Genomic DNA, 15,679 nt, shown 5'->3' with positions numbered 1-15,679 from the left:
GGAGGCAGCTTCTCACACTTGCGGGAGAGGTGGGACCCTGAGCCTAATGTTCCCTGTCTTCCTGGAATGCGGTTCAACACCCTCAACTCTCTGCGGCCCCCAAGTTGAAAGGAGGAAGTGAGGACGCCCATTCCTGGCGTGGGGAAACTCCAACGGCCTCTGGGCATTGGGCTATAAGAGGTGGTGGGCAGGCGAGGGGACCCGGAGCTCCCACTCAGCCATGACCCTCGGCCACCAGCACTCTGGCCCTGTCCTGGCCCTCATCCTGCTGGCCACGCTGCTGGGCAGTGAGTGAGGCCACACGTTCCTCCACCCACCTATCCAGGCCCTGCTCATTCTGGGGAATATCTACCAACAATGGCCAGCCCAACGCCCTCACTGCTCAGAGAGGGAGACTGAAGCACAGGGCGGGACCCACCCTGTGCTCACGCTGAAGGGGAGCGAGGGGGAGCTCTGGGACATTCAACTCAGTTTCTCCATCTGTAAAATGGGCAAAGCCCATGGCTTCTCTCCCAGGGAGGTGGGTGGGGGTGGGTGCAGCAGAGGCAGGTGACTGCCACTGATGACCGATGCCTCTCATTCTCAGGTGCAGCATGGGCTTCAGAGATTGTTGGTGGGCGGGAAGCCAAGCCTCACTCCCGGCCCTACGTGGTGTCACTGCAGTTAAGGGACCAACACTTCTGCGGGGGCACCTTGATCCACCCGAGGTTCGTGCTGACTGCTGCTCACTGCCTGGAGAACATGTGAGTATCCAGGTGGGCCTGCCCTGGGCCTGAAGGGGGAGGAGGGCCTGCCCTGGGTCCGAGGGGGCTGCCACCAAGGGAGCTGAACTCTGGGCCACGGGATGCCCATAAGGGACCAAGCAATGAGCACCCTGCGCTGACCCCTCAGGCCCCTGGCCCTGGTGAATGCAGTGCTCGGGGCCCACAACCTGCGGGCCTCCGAGTCCAGCCAACAGAGGTTGAACATCACTCGTCAGTTTTCCAACAATTATGACCCAGATCAGAAGCTCAATGACATCCTTCTCCTGCAGGTGGGTAAGCAGGGCCCACAGGGCCTGTAGGACCCCTTCATTCATTTTCAGCAAACATGTACTGAGCACCTACTGCATGCCAGGTCCCTGCACATGCTGGGACATAGCCTGATGAGGAGAGAGCTGGTCAGACAGTAGTAACACAAATGGCTGCCCCACTCACCTCCATGCCTGTGTGCCTGTGCCCTGGCTGTGCCCCCCACCGGGTGCCCATCCACCCAACACCTTCACCCCCAACTTCAGCACCACCCTTGCCTCAGCAAGAGCCCCCCTCACCCTAGTGGAAAGGCAGCCACCCCTCCCAGTTTACGGTTCACCATCTTAGCATTTTCCTTGGCTACACGTCTGTTTTCCTCCTCCTGGCTTCTCCAGCCTCCAGAATGATCAGCTCCCTGAGGGCGGAGGTAGTATCCCCAGGGCTTTAGCAGAGGACCAAGCATACAGTTGGCACTCAAAAAGTGCTTTGTAAGCAAATAAATGCCACAGTGACAAATGCTACAAAGGGGAGGTCCGTGGTCAGAGAACGTAAAACTTGAGCTCTGGTGGGGTTTGGAGGGTCAATCAGAGCAGGTTCCCTGGAGGAGGCGACCCCTGTGGTGGAACCGGACAGTGAGAGGGAGGGGGTCGGGCAGAAGGAAACAGCATGTGCGAAGGCCCAGAGGAGGCCCTTTAGGGTGGTCAGGACATGAGTAAAAGTGAGAAGGGGGTGGCTGTGGGGTCTGGAGACAGGTGCTCACTGCCTACATGCCCTCGCTTTGCCCCAGCTGGACCGCCCCGCCAGGCTCAACGCTCAAGTTGCAGTTGCCCCGCTCCCGCAGCAGGACCAGCAGCTGCCCCACGGCACCCAGTGCTTGGCCATGGGCTGGGGCCGCCTGGGCACCCGTGCACCAATGCCTCACACTCTGCGGGAGCTGAACGTCACCGTGGTCACCTTCCTGTGTCGGCCACACAATGTGTGCACCTTTGTGCCCCGTCAAAAAGCTGGCATCTGCTTTGTATGTACACCCCTGGATCCCAGGGTCCTGAACCAAGTTTGCATGACAGGAAGGATCACCTGAGAGGCTGGGGCTGCTCTGGAGCAGAGAGGGCTTCACGAACTGTCCATGGTAGGGGGGGCGGCTGCAATTCAAATCCACCTCCTTCTCACTGAGCGGCTGCAGGCTGTGCCTCGGTCTCCCCATCTGGAAGAGAAGCACGCCCATCATGAGGGTTCAGCAGATGATGCCTGGAACAACCTCAACTCCCACAGGCACAGAGGGGGCGCTCATGTCATACTTGGTGGTCTTCATGGGTCTAGAAATTTCCCTACCCCGGGGCTCCCTCTTGGACCCTGGGGAAGTGGGTGACCAGCCCAGCCTCGTTCCAGGGGTCCAGGTATAGGGCAGGAGGCCAATAAGTGCCCCCTTTCCTTCTGAGTGGCCTCATCTCCCTCTGTTGCCCACATGTCCATGTGTCAGACTGTAGACGTTTTACCACGAAAAAAGCATTAGGCTGCTACTAGCTACACTTTTCCTGACATAGCCACATCCTGGGTGACCGACCAACCTGTCCCCACTCTTCCCAGGGAGACTCTGGTGGCCCGTTGATCTGCAATGGTATCCTCCAGGCCGTGGACTCCTTCCTGATCCGGGAGTGTGCCACCCAGCAGTACCCTGACTTCTTCGCTCGTGTGGCCCTCTACGTGGACTGGATTCAGTCTGTGCTGAGAAGCGCAGGGGAGGAGGGCAGCCCCTGAGCTGCTCTGTGGGGGGCGGGGGGCTGTGCCGGGCCTCACAGTGACATCAATAAAAATTGAAACCCTCCTTTGGCTCCTGTCTGTCCTTTCCATATGGGGGGAAATGGGGGAGACTAGCCACGGGTCCCCGGCATCCAAGTCCCCAGACCCCAGACTCTGGATGGGGATTTGGAGCAGAAGCCTGGAAGCTGCTAGAAGGCCCAGGTCGCAATAGGTTCCGTTCCCCCGATACTTGTAGTTGTGGGTTCTAATCCAGCCCTGCCAGTGTGGCCTTGGGCAAGTTGATGCCCATCTCTGGGTCTCAGTTTCCTCACCTGGGAAAGGGAGCCACTGCAGATACTTCCCAGAACTGATCAAGGAGCCCCCGCCCTGGCCCTCAGGGATGAGGGTATTGTGTCCGGCTCTGTGTCTCCAGTTCAGGGCCTTCTGGAGGACCAGGCTGTCATAACACAGAGTGCCCAGGGCCTGTGGGGCTCTTGGCCCAGTCAGGGACAGGCAGAATGGCTATTAGGGAAGTTTCCTGGAGGAGGCGCAATGCCCGACCAGGAACATGAGGAGAAGAGCCCCAAGAAGAAGCACGTCAAGTGCAGAGGAACAGGAAAGCGTGCGGTGTGGCTGGATTGGAGGCAGCTGGGGATAGAGCAGGAAACTTCAGGGATGTCGTAGGGCTGGAGCGTGCAGGCCCACAGACATGAACTGGGGCGTGCTTTGTGGAAAGGCCTGAGGCCGGGAGGAGGGAGAGGTCATTGGCCAGCGGGTGAGTAGCCATGGGAATGAGGCTCAGAGAGAGGGCCCAACTGCTCACGGGACATGCCAGAGCTGGAAGGCAGCACTTTCCTAATTGATTTGTTCTGCCAGCACCTACTGCCAGTGTACAAATTCAACCAAGAGAACTCTCAGGCCTGCCCCCATTTGCATCTCTTTGATACCTCACCCCAGGGGAAGTGTTACCAGGAACAAACGAGTACCGAGTCCTGGGACAGGGGACATGGCTGAATCCTGGGAAATGTGCGCTGACAAGTGTCAGGGGCATGCTGGGGGTTCCCTGCATTTCTCAAGGGTTCGAGGTGAGCGCGCGGTTTCTATAAAAACCCTTCAGCATCAGGGGTGAAAAAAGGTTTGCTAGAGGGAATGCAGGGAACAGAAAGACACAACGAACACAGGCAGGGATGTTGTCTGTTTTCTGTGGGCTTGTGTGTGAAAGATGAGTCAGAAGTTCTGCACAGCAGAGGTCAGACCCAAGAGTGGGGGCTGAGGACGGGGACTGGGGGACACTGGGTAGGTTCAGGAAATGACAAACTCATGGGAATAACAAGCAGGATGATCAGCAATTTGGGAGCCTCAGGGGGCGAGGGGTTCCCGGGGAAGCCCCAGGGAGGGGCACCCAGCTGCTGGGGACCACTCTCTGCAGCCCAGGGGTCCCCTGGCCTCCAGCAGTGGGACAAGATACTCAACTCATTGTTTTCTCCCTGGGGTGTAACTCAGGTCTATAAAGTGCAAACGTCTTACTTGGAAGACTCATAACTTGATATCGCCAGGGTGACCCGCACTCTGATTGCAAATTATAAGCCTGGCGTTTGCCTCCCAGCCTATACCCGCCAGGCAGTCACCACCCTGCCCTCCTGGAGGTGCTTCATGGTTAACAAGCCCTCCGGGACATCATTTTCTAATCTAAAAACTTTACAAATTCATTCTGTCCTTGGGACAATCCTATGCAATGGAGACTATTATAACCTCCCTTTTACAGACAAGGAAACTGAGGCATAGATGGGTTAAGTCAGTGGTCTGAAGTTATGTAGAGGGCAAGTGGCCAAGCCAGGATATGAACCCTGGGTATGATATGTTTAGCCACCATGAGATGTGTAAACATAGTATACAGGTGGTGCTCAGTAAATGCTGCTTTGGTTAAATGGAGTCTTCCTGCCTGAGCCACACTCCCCGCAAGACATGGCTTCCTCCTCTCTCTCCCATCCCCAGACTGGAAATAGGGCTGTCTATGCAGTAGGTGCTTACTAAGTGCTCTATGGTAAATTTAATGCAATGGGGTGGGGACCCTGCCAAGTAGGGAGCAGGTGCGCATCTGATGGCGGGAGAGATGAAGGGCGGACACTGAGCGCCTGCCATGTGCCAGGTTCTGGAAGAGCAGAGCCATCATCCTAAATGATGAAGCGTGGGGGTTTGCTCGCCTGTGGCCACATGTGGAGGGGAGCCCAGGGACAAACAGGACTCCAGCCCCAGCTCTGGGTGCCCTCAGGACCCCCACCACTCGTTCCCGCAGATGGATCCGTTGGTTCCTTCCCCAGAACCCTGCTCCAGGTCAGGAAAACGTTGCTTCTTGCGACAGTCTTGGCTACAGTCGTTGCAGCTGGAGCATTTTGGGGGAAGGGGGAAGAGGAACAGGGCCATAGAGTATGGGCTGGGCCCTGGGGGGCCACCCTCCGTTGTATTGGTCTGAGTTCTTCCACAGCTCCAGGCAGAAACTTCAGTGGACATCCATGGTCCGGCCCCCAAGTCTGGGCAGGATTCCTTTCCCAGGCCAGAGAGGGGCTCTGCAAAGCTCAAGGCGGTGGGGGAGTGGGAGGAGTTCTTCCCCAGAACCTTTGCTGGTGACCAGAGACTCATGAGGTCCTAGGTAGGAATGAGTTCCCCATTGTGAGCAACAACAAAAGGGACATTGGGAGGCCAGACCTGGAGCGGGAGACCCAAGACTCAGGGAGATGAGCAACAAATCACCATCCAGCTGTGAATTGTGGGACCTGAGTTCAAATCCCTGCTTTCTCACCATGTCACCAGGTAGGAACTCATGAGGGAGGCCTCATTGTGCCTCACTTTTCCTCATCTCAAATGGAAGCCCAGCCTTGTCCTGGTGTCTCAGTTGGTTTGGCATCATCGCATACGCCAAAAGGTTGAGGGTTCAATCCCCAGTTGGGGCAAGTACAAGAGGCAACTGATCGAAATTTCTCTCACATCAATTTCTCTCTCTCTCTCCTCCTCCTCTCTCTCCAAAATATCAATAAGTATGTCCTGGGGTGAGCATTTAAAAAAAAATCAAATGAGGACCCAGCAGCCTCTCACCGCTCCCGTAAACTGTCAGAACAGCTCTGGTACACTGTCATTACTATAGTACCCTGGGTAAACTAAGGCATGTGGGGGACCCCGCTGGCGTTCTTCGGGCCTAGGGCTGCCAGATTTAGCAGGACCCCCAGTTAAATTTGAATGTTAGATAAACAATGACTAACTTTGTGGATAAGTACAATATTTGGGATACAGTTATACTAAAAAAATGCTCAAACAAAAAATCATAGACACAGACATCAGTATGGTGGTTACCAGAGGGAAGGGGAGTGGAGGTTAAAGAATAAAGGGGGTCAAATATATGGTGACAGGGGAAGGTCTGACTTTGGGCGGTGGGCACGCAATGCAATATACAGAGACTGTAGCATAGAATTGTACACTTGAAACATATAATTTTATTAACCAATGTCACCGCAATACATTTAACTAAAAAGAAAAAATATTGTTTCTCTGACTTTCAAATTTGTGCCCTGAATTTTATCTGGAGCCAACCCAGGCCTCTAGCACACACCAGCACCCTCGGCCCGCCCACTGCACGCTGTTCTTCCCACCGCCACCCTCATCCATTCCTAGGGGTGGAGGAAGGAAGTGGGGACACCTGGCCTCTCCGTGGGGCAATACAACCGTCCCCAGGCTTCAGGCTATAAGAAGGCCAGGTGAGCACAGGGCACAGAGACACCCGAGCCCCCACCTAACCATGACCCAAAGCTGCAGACCCTCCGGCCCTGCCCTTGCCTCCATCCTGCTGACCCTGCTACTGGGTGGTGAGTGGCCCCGCATGTCTCTCTATTAATCTGTCCCTGAGAATCCGTTCCTGCCTCTTGAATGTGCTCTTGAGCCAAGTGGCCCCCTTGTCCTCATGGAGGGGCAGCAGGGATAGGCAGACCCACTTTCAGAGGAGGAGACTGAGGTTCAGAGTGGTGACGAGCCCAGGACCCAGTTTGAACCCTGGAGGTGGGGTCATTGGGCATGCTCTGGGACCTCCGAAGCCAAATTAAGTCCAGATATAGCTGTGCTCTGGCGGGGGGCCTGGGCAGCCCCCCTTTCCTTTCTGCACCTCAGCTGGCAAAAAGCATGTAAGGGCCCTGACCCATGGTGGGGGTTTCAGGGCCAACTGGCCCGATGGGGTGGGGCTCCTCCGCGGCACTCACCAACCTCACCCCTGAATGTCCCCAGGCCCTGTGCTGGCCTCTGAGATCGTGGGTGGCCGGCGGGCCAGGCCGCACGCATGGCCCTTCATGGTGTCCCTACAGCGGCATGGAAACCACTTCTGTGGAGGCACCCTAGTGGCCCGGAACTTTGTCATGTCAGCAGCTCACTGTGTGAATGACATGTGAGTGACTCCTGAGCACACCTTCCCTCTTCAGGTCTTCCGTTTCCATGCCTATCAAAATCGTGTGGGGGGTTGGGGGTGGGGAGTGGGACCATGGCCTGGGCTTCTCCAGGGAGCCCCCATTAATGCCTCTTCTCCACCCAGCCCCAGTTGGGGGCATTCAGCCAAGGGGCCCAAGGCTCTGTCCCGGGTGGCGCGGCATCTCATGGGCATGGGGCTAGGCTCAGCTGAGCTCTGGGGTCTCTCCGCCGCCCTCAAGCCCCAGAGGCACCGCGAATCACCTGGACCCACTTTGTCACAGGGACTACCGGACGGTGCAGGCGGTGCTAGGGGCACACAACCTGAGGAGGCCTGAACGCTCCCGGCAGGTGTTCAGCATCCAGCAAGTCTTTCAAAATGGCTTCAACCGTGACACGTTGCAGAACGACATCGTGATTCTGAAGGTATGGGGCTCGCTGGGCAGAGAAGGGACGCCCTGGGGTGGGGCGGGATGCCCGAGCGGGCGCAAAGGCCTAGGGGCCTGAGGCTTGGGGAGGCTACAGACTGGGGGTCACATCTGGCTCTAAGCGGGTAGGTCATCTCTGTGCCTCAGTCTCCCCCTATGTAAACTGGGGAAGGAAGCCCCACCTGGCAGGGCTGTTGAACATGTGAACAAGAGGATGCAGAGAGATCTGAACAGTTGTCCATCAACAGATTGTTGTGATTATTTGTACCCTGTGGCCAAGGGCAGGGACAGTCCCCGCCTTTATGAAAGGGGGCAAATTTCCCCACATTCAGATGAGTGGGGGACTAGAGGGAGAAACCTTCCCTTCCCTGCTGCTTGCGGAGTTATGATTATTCTTTGCAATGTCCTAGAACAAGGGTTTTGTTGTCATTGGTGTTGCCCATAGCTTGGTGTATTGAGTTCCTGCTGTTTACTACACTCAAGGCATGTCCAGGGTCACCCTACTTCACAGATGGGGAAACTGAGGCTCAGAATGGGGAAAGTCTTGCAGGGTGGGCATAGTACTCCATAAAATCCCAGAACCACCCGGGAGCCTCAGACGGGGAAACAGACCTGGAGAGGGGAAAGCCTTGTGTGACTCTTCGGCGCCCTGTTCTGTCTACTGCAGCTCAATGGGTCAGCCACCATCAACGCCAACGTGCAGGTGGCCAGGCTGCCTAAGCAGAACGAAGGTGTGGGCAGAGGGACACAGTGCATGGCCATAGGGTGGGGCAGGCTGGGCACGAACCGGCCACAACCCAGCATCCTGCAGCAGCTCAGAGTGACCGTGGTGTCATTTCTCTGCCGCCCCACCAACGTGTGTACACTGGTGCAGCGCCGGCGGGCCGGCATCTGCTTTGTAAGTATCTGTGACCCCGCTCTCAGCCCCTTCCCCACTCCCACCTGGGCTGCAGCAACTAGGACTGCAAGCCAGACTCCAGGGAGGACTTCACAACCCTGAAAGGAGGCGGATGGAGGGCCCTGGAATGATAGCCTCCTAACCTCACCTGGCTCTGCACACAGGGGGACTCCGGTGGGCCCCTGGTCTGCAAAGGACTGGTCCATGGGATCGACTCCTTCATCCGGGGAGGCTGTGGCTCTGGCTACTACCCAGATGCCTTTGCTCCCGTGGCACAATTCGCAAACTGGATCAACTCCATCATCCTCCGCCAAGATGACCACCCTCAACTCCACCCCAGGGACCCTGCAAGTAGGACGCGCTAGAAAGGGCTGCCCCATCACCTCCATGTTACCTGCCCCTGACCAGGCCCATCCCATGGTGCATTATGCAGCATCTGGCACAATAAAACCCTCTCTGTTTTACAGAAAGTATCTGGGTTTGTTGGCTGTGCAATTGGAGACAGAATGTAGTCAGGAGAGTGTCTTGGACGGCTCACCAGTATGCTGCCACCAGGTGGCAGCAAAATCAGGGCATTGGAGTAAAAGGTTCCTCCCCACCTGCCATAAAAGGATGCCAGTTGCCATTTCTGGTTTCCCTCCTGTAAACCCCATTTTCACGTGATGACACAGAGCAGTATAGCAGGTGTTTGCCGAGTGCTGACCAGGTGCAAGAATCATTCTCAGTCTTTGCTAGCGTTGGCTCATCTGGAACTCTCTCCAGCCCTTGAGGCAGGTCCCATCAGTGCCAAGTTTTACAGATGAGAAAGTGGAGGTGCGAAGAGGTGAAGCTGTTCTCGGGAGCCTGGGTCTGAGTCCCAGCTCTGACTTTTGACTACGTGGTCTCTGTCTCTGAACCTCTGTTTCCCTGTGGGGAGGAGTGAGTTGTCGCCTAGGAAGGGTACAACCAGGGGATGGGGTCTCGCTCGGCGACAGAGACAAGCCCTCGCCCACCTCTCCAGCCTTTTGCTCTGACAAGGGGGAAGAAGCAAAACAGATGATTCCTAAGGCATCTCCCAGCCCTGTTGGAAGTTGCTGTCCTAGGGGGACGTGACCGGCTTGTATCCCTCTTCTGCCTTCCTGGACCCCGGAAGGAACTCTCTGGGGCCATGGGTGGGGACCGCAACAGACATGGCCTCTGCCATCATGCAGCTTACAGTCTGACGGTGGGGGAGGACATAATCACCCAAGCTAGCAAATAAATGACAGTCGTAACAACAGATAATGACACCCCTGCCTCCCCGCAACACACGCCATGAGTTCGGAATAAATCTCCTTTCCCTCTGTCCCCTGGTCCCAAATCTCCTCCTCTGGAATCCAGTCACCTGGGTCCCCTCAGGGCCTTTGCCTTGGCTGTTTCCTCTGCCTGCCCTCTCTTCCTGCAGGCTGTCACCTCATCTGGCCTTCCCCCAAGTGCCACCTGCTCAGAAATGTGACCAGCTTTTTCCACTTCATACTATACCGAGGTGGTCTTCCCATGTTCTCACAGCGTCTGGGGATGGTCAGGGTTATTTATTGAACCACCCCATCTTCCTAAATTGTATCCAGATTATGTTGCAATTTTGAACACTCTTACATAATCTGGACTCCATATCCCCGTGGGCTTTCATTCAGAACTTCTGATTTTAATAAGGAAAGATGTTAGGATCTAAGAGATCACATTTATTTTCTATTTTGCATGTATGAAATAATCTGCTGTGAGGAGAAAAACAAGGAGGAGAAAGTATTGTGCACTGTTCCCATTGGGGATGTCCAAGGTCTACCCTACCCTTCTGGTCCCAGCACCTGCTCCCATAGGTTCATGAGATGTTGACCCGCCATTTCCACCTTACAGGGGGCCATGGGACCCAAGTTCTGCTCTATAGAACCTGCCATCCCCTGGCAGGTTGGTTTGAGAGGGAGCAGGTGATCCAAGCTCAGCCAAACAAAGGCAGCCTGGAGGCATTTACTGGAGAGATAGGGAATTGGGAGAGGAGCTCACTGAGCCACTGAGCTGAGTCTGAGGCTCCTGGGCCACAACAGGAGAGACTGGTGAGGAGAGAAGCCATCAAGGAGGAAGGGGGAAACCAGAGACAGAGACCTGACATTTTTCAAGGTGCCTGGATCAAGCCCCTCCTGAAGGCAGACCCTAAACTTTCCATTTAAATTTCCTTATTGAAGATTACAGTCTTTCCAGCTGCCCCTATATACCACGTTTTCAACTTCTCCTTGTTGGGGTGTCAGGCTCCAGAGCTACAGCAATGGGGACAAAGGTATGGAGTAACCTTCCCCTCATCCCCACCCAATTTCCTCTCCAAGCTGGAGGAGAAAGACAATGAAGGGAGGGCAGAAAATGAGGAAGCGGGCTGTTTACAAACTAGCCTCCAACTGCTGTTGCGAAACTTGAGTGCTGGAAGGACACTTGTCAGGCTGGGCTGGGGGGCTGGGGTGGGTCCATCCCTCTGCTCTGCTCCTACGTCCTGAGGGGCTGCTCCCCACACTGGGGTCAGCCCTGGGCCAGGTACAGAGAGGCAAGGGGCACACCTCCTGGTGCAAAGTCCAGCAGGAGATAATCCACCCTGAGGAGGGTGGAAGTGGGGGAGAGGGGCTCCCCTTCACCCATCTGGGCGACTGCCCGTTGGGCAGATAGGGACTGTTGGAGCGGCCCCAACTTCCACCCTCATAAGAACACTCCAGGCCCTGCCTAGGACGGTGTTGAGGCCACAGCAGCATCATGGCAGACCTCTCAGTGCGCCCGGCAGCTCTGATCCTTCTGGGAGCAGCCCTATGCGGTGAGAAAGGACGTGGAACTGGGCTGACAGCAGGGGCCACCAGCCTGCAGGGCAGTCAGCCAGGGGTCCCCCCTCCATCAAACAGGACTGTCTCCCGGTCCTACTCTGTGGGTAGAAATGGGGCAGTGTCCAGATGAATGGAAGGATCTGAAAGTCCAGGAATTCTCAAAACCTGGATCTGAAATGTGAGCTTTTCCCACAGTGAGAACATGCAGTTCTGCAGTGGAAACTGGCAGCCTCTGCATGCTCGGCGGCGGGCAGGAGTGTTGGTTTGGTCTGCCCCACTTTTCTTATGTTTAAATCAAAGCTGTGAGGCTCAGTGTATATTGTTTCCCACGCGTCTGAGTTTGTGACCCTGGGGTGTGGCGCTTCAATGATGGAATTGCAGGTCTTGAGCGGGGCTGGAGTGGCGGGGGTAGGGGGTGGAGGGGGCCTCTGAGGGCTGGGCTGCAGCGTCCGCGGAGTCCTCACACCCACCTGCCTGCCCCCAGTGGCGCAGCCCCGCGGCCGGATCCTCGGCGGCAAAGAGGCCAAGGCCCACGACCGACCCTACATGGCCTCGGTGCAGGTGAACGGCACACACGTGTGCGGCGGCTTCCTGGTGGCTGAGCAGTGGGTGCTGAGTGCGGCGCACTGCCTGGAGCATGTGTGAGTGGTGGTGGTGGTGGGAAACAGCGCAGGGGACTGGGGTGGGGTGGGGTGGGGACGTGGATCTGATGCGGACCCTGCCCCACACCCAGGCCCACCAATGAGACCTTGGTGCAGGTCCTCCTGGGCGCACACTCGCTATCACAGCCTGAGCCGTCCAAGCGCCTGTATGATGTGCTTCGAGCAGTGCCCCACCCAGACAGCCGGCTTCAAACCTTGGACCACGACCTCCTTCTGCTTCAGGTCAGCCAAGTCTGGCCTCAGTCGCTCCTGCTGCAGGCCCCCCTCCATCCCACGCGTCCCAACACTGATGCCCGCCTCCCCCACAGTGGGGTCCCACCGAATCTAGCCATAGCTCCTCCTGCTGCATGCGCCCCTGCGACCCTGACCCGCCTCCCTCCGCCCCTAGCTCTCTGAGAATGCCACTCTGGGCCCCGCCGTGAAGCCCCTGCCCTGGCAGCAGGAGGACCGCGAGGTGACGGCTGGCACGCTCTGCGACTTGGCCGGCTGGGGCATGATCAAGAACACCGGCCGGAAGCCCGACCTCCTGCAGTACTTGCTCCTGCCGGTGATTGACCGTGCCACCTGCAACCTGCGCAAGTTCCACGACGGCACTGTCACTGAGCGCATGATGTGCGCAGAGAGCAAACGAAACGCGGACAGCTGCAAGGTGTGGGGTGGAGCAGGGGAGGGGCCGGGGTGGAGCAGGGCCAACAGACGGCTCTGTGGGGGGAGGGGGGCGGGCGGGGCGGGACTGGGGGGAGGGCAAAGCCAACAGGCAGGTCCTCCAACAGGTGGGCCCCACAGAAGGAGTGGGACTGTGGGGCAGGCAGGGCCAACAGAAGGGACGAGGCTGAGGGCTGGGGAAGCAGGGCCTTGGTGCGTGGGTCTTACAGTGGTGGGCAGGGCCTGGGGCAATTGACAGCAGAGGGAGCCGGTTTGAGCTGGAGGGAGGAGCAGGAATTGCAGTGGTCAAGCCCCAGCAGGGCGCCAAGGGAGGGGTTGGGGGGGGAAGAAGGATGGGGGTCCACCCTCTCACAGTCCTGTCCACATAGGGCGACTCTGGGGGTCCACTGGTGTGCAATGGCGTGGCCGAAGGCGTGGTCACCTCTGGATCCCGTGTGTGTGGCGACCCCAAGAAGCCCGGCATCTACACTCGTATAGGGAGCTACACCGCCTGGATCAACAGCGTGATGGCTGGGGATGTGGCCACCTCAGGAAAACCTGAAGGGCCGGTTCACAAGGAACAATGAAGTCATTGACTCCTGCGTCTGGTCAGACACTATTTTTATTTTATTCCCTTTCCAATTTGTTTATTCGTTTGTTTTTGTTTTTAGATTCCACATATAAGTGAAACCATATGGTATTTGTCTTTCTCTGACTTACTTCACTTAAAATAATACCCTCTAGGTCCATCCATGTTGTTGCAATAAATTTCATTCTTTCTCATGGCCGAGTAGTATTCCATTGTATGTATGTACCACATTTCCTTTATCCATTTGTCTGCTGATGGACACTTAGGTTGTTTTCATATCTTGGCTATTGTAAATAACACTGCAGTGAACATAGAAATGCAAATGTCCTCAGATAAATACCCAGAAGTGGAATTGCTGGATCATATGGAAGCTCTATTTTCAATTATTTGAGGAAACTCCATACCGTTTTCTATAGCAGCTACACAAATTTACAATCCTACCAAAAATGCACAAGGGTTCCCTTTTCTCCACATTCTTGCCAACACTTATTGTTTGTTGATTTATTGATGTCATTCTGACAGGTGTGAGGTGGTATCTTATTGTGGTTTTGATGTGCATTTCTCTGGTGATTAGTGACGTTGAGCATCTTTATGTGTCCACTGGCCATCTCTATGTCCTCTCTGGAGAAACGATTATTCAGGTCCTCTGCCAAATTTTTAATTGGATTATTTTTTGATGTTGAGTTATGAGTTCTTTACATATTTTAAATATTAACTCCTTATCAGGTAAGTCATTTGCAAATATCTTCTTCCATTTAGTAGGTTGTCTTTTCATTTTGTTCATGGTTTGTCCTTTGCTGTTCAAAAACTTTTTAGTTTGATGTAGTCCCGTGTTTTTTTCTTTTGTTTCCCTTGCCCGGGAAACATATCCAAAAAGATATTGATAAAAGTGATGGAAAAGTTTACTGCTTATGTCCTGTAGGAGTTTTATGGTTTGGGGTTTTATATATTTTTTTCTTCTGTTATGATTTCCACTAGTCTGTCTTCCACTGATCCATTATTTTGTGCTAGCTAACTTGCTGTTAATTCCTTCTAATGTGTGTGTGTGTGTTATTATTAAGGTCTGCTTCGTTCTTTATTATAGTTTCTAACTCTCTGTTGAAGTTCTCCCTAAGTTCTTTTCAAGTTTGGCGAGCATCCTTATGACCACTTCTTCGAATTCTTTATCAGGCAAATTACTTTTTTCTGGAGATTTTCCTCGTTCCTTCAGTTGAGATATTTTGGTATTTCATTTTGTTTGATTTCTATGTTTGTTTCCATGAATTAGACAGTCTTGAGAAAATGACTTGATGTAGAAGCAGCCTTTGTATAGTCTGCATGTGCCGGCTAGTTTTGGGAAGCCAGTGGGAGCCAATGGCATTTGGGGCACTAGCTCACTGGACTGGAGTGGCCACAGGTGGGGAGCCCAGGTGCTTGTGGTGCCGCCCCATCGGTCCGCTTGCTTGGTTTGGAGATTACCTTGAAGGCAGGCCAAAGCCCTTGGATAGAGCTCCTACTGCCCTATAGAGGTGGGGTAGACACAAACAGTGGTGCTTGTGGCCCCTCTGATCCCCCTCCCTAGGGAGTGCCTGCTGTTCACCTGCCAACCGTCTATGTACATTCTCTCCTTTGTTATTTAGAAAGTAGTCTGGCATACTGTGTAGGCATTATATGTAGGGTAGTTCAGGAAGTGGGTTGGAGCTGGGCAGGTATTACAACACCTGGGGCTCTGGCCTGAGGACCTGAGTGACTCCCTGGCAGGGAGGCTAGGTGCACGAGGTGATGTGCTGTAGTCTCTTTGTTTGGAGGCAAAAGCCTCCAGGCAGTGTAGCTGGAAATGCTCTGTGCAGACCTTGCAGGCCAAATCCCCTGAATAGAGTTCCTGCCACCCTATGGATCTCCAGCCTTTTTTGTTCTGTTTCTTCCTCATTTGCCATTGAGAAGCTGTTCATTCAGCTGCAGATGAGGCGGGTTTCAGCTGCTCCCTGTGTTCCAGCTGTCTTGAGCACACACTGCAAGAGAGAGGCTAGCCAGACCCAGGGGTGGAGGACTCCGCAACCAAAAGCACGTGCACCAGTAATGCAATGCCAGGAAGTGACAGGGAGGCTGAAAGGTGGTGAACCTGGTTGCGAGGACCTCAGGGTGGGGGTCGGCGTGAAAGCCAGCAGACCTGACACCCTTCACCAGGGGCTGAGGCTGCCAAGCAGCCTCTATGCCTCAGCCACATGGTGGCGCCCTTACTCCTCCCCAGAAGTCCAGAGGACACACGAGACCCAGGGAAGGCCCGTGTGGTGCCGTCCCCCTTGACCTGGCTAATGGCCAGCTCTTCCTTTGCTTCTCGGGTGTACCATGAGGGTGTATGTGTGCAAGACCCTGCTCTGGGCTGAGGTTTAGGTGAACAGAAACTCATGACCGTGTCACCAATTGGGAAATAGGCTCAGAGAGCCCTCCTGACTCTACTGAGGTCAC

General features: G+C 55.2%; 3 protein-coding genes across 3 annotated transcripts; all 3 read left to right on the top strand.

Moving 5' to 3' along the window:
- Positions 1–220: 220 nt before the first annotated feature.
- On the top strand, positions 221–2,768 carry LOC129080094 (myeloblastin-like). Its single transcript, XM_054585335.1, has 5 exons — positions 221–287; positions 587–743; positions 892–1,033; positions 1,798–2,028; positions 2,598–2,768. The coding sequence occupies exons 1-5, from the start codon at positions 221–223 to the stop codon at positions 2,766–2,768; spliced, it is 768 nt and encodes a 255-aa protein (XP_054441310.1).
- Positions 2,769–6,540: 3,772 nt separating this feature from the next.
- On the top strand, positions 6,541–8,884 carry LOC129080092 (neutrophil elastase). The gene is made up of 5 exons (XM_054585334.1): positions 6,541–6,607; positions 7,020–7,176; positions 7,478–7,619; positions 8,289–8,519; positions 8,684–8,884. The coding sequence occupies exons 1-5, from the start codon at positions 6,541–6,543 to the stop codon at positions 8,882–8,884; spliced, it is 798 nt and encodes a 265-aa protein (XP_054441309.1).
- A 2,298-nt stretch (positions 8,885–11,182) lies between these two features.
- On the top strand, positions 11,183–13,444 carry CFD (complement factor D). Its single transcript, XM_054585333.1, has 5 exons — positions 11,183–11,328; positions 11,820–11,976; positions 12,069–12,219; positions 12,386–12,646; positions 13,032–13,444. Exons 1-5 carry the CDS (start codon positions 11,271–11,273, stop codon positions 13,227–13,229), a joined length of 825 nt encoding a protein of 274 aa, XP_054441308.1. The 5' UTR covers positions 11,183–11,270; the 3' UTR covers positions 13,230–13,444.
- The last annotated feature ends 2,235 nt before the right edge of the window (positions 13,445–15,679 follow it).

This window comes from Pteronotus mesoamericanus, unplaced genomic scaffold (assembly GCF_021234165.1).
Source record: "Pteronotus mesoamericanus isolate MK-2021 breed Mesoamerican mustached bat unplaced genomic scaffold, CSHL_Meso_final contig_835, whole genome shotgun sequence".
NCBI classification, from domain to species: domain Eukaryota; kingdom Metazoa; phylum Chordata; class Mammalia; order Chiroptera; family Mormoopidae; genus Pteronotus; species Pteronotus mesoamericanus.
Note: the sequence above shows the minus strand (reverse complement) of the source record. Positions and strands in the feature narration are given on the sequence as shown.

Bases quoted from the DNA above. Each gene is read 5' to 3' on its own strand.
- LOC129080094 (XM_054585335.1), top strand. From the start codon at position 221: ATGACCCTCGGCCACCAGCACTCTGGCCCTGTCCTGGCCCTCATCCTG. The intron at 744-891 runs GTGAGTATCCAG...CTGACCCCTCAG, and splicing joins GCTCACTGCCTGGAGAACAT to GCCCCTGGCCCTGGTGAATG. The intron at 2,029-2,597 runs GTATGTACACCC...CACTCTTCCCAG, and splicing joins AAAAAGCTGGCATCTGCTTT to GGAGACTCTGGTGGCCCGTT.
- LOC129080092 (XM_054585334.1), top strand. From the start codon at position 6,541: ATGACCCAAAGCTGCAGACCCTCCGGCCCTGCCCTTGCCTCCATCCTG. The intron at 6,608-7,019 runs GTGAGTGGCCCC...GAATGTCCCCAG, and splicing joins GCTGACCCTGCTACTGGGTG to GCCCTGTGCTGGCCTCTGAG. The intron at 7,177-7,477 runs GTGAGTGACTCC...ACTTTGTCACAG, and splicing joins GCTCACTGTGTGAATGACAT to GGACTACCGGACGGTGCAGG.
- CFD (XM_054585333.1), top strand. From the start codon at position 11,271: ATGGCAGACCTCTCAGTGCGCCCGGCAGCTCTGATCCTTCTGGGAGCA. The intron at 11,977-12,068 runs GTGAGTGGTGGT...CCCCACACCCAG, and splicing joins GCGCACTGCCTGGAGCATGT to GCCCACCAATGAGACCTTGG. The intron at 12,220-12,385 runs GTCAGCCAAGTC...CTCCGCCCCTAG, and splicing joins ACGACCTCCTTCTGCTTCAG to CTCTCTGAGAATGCCACTCT.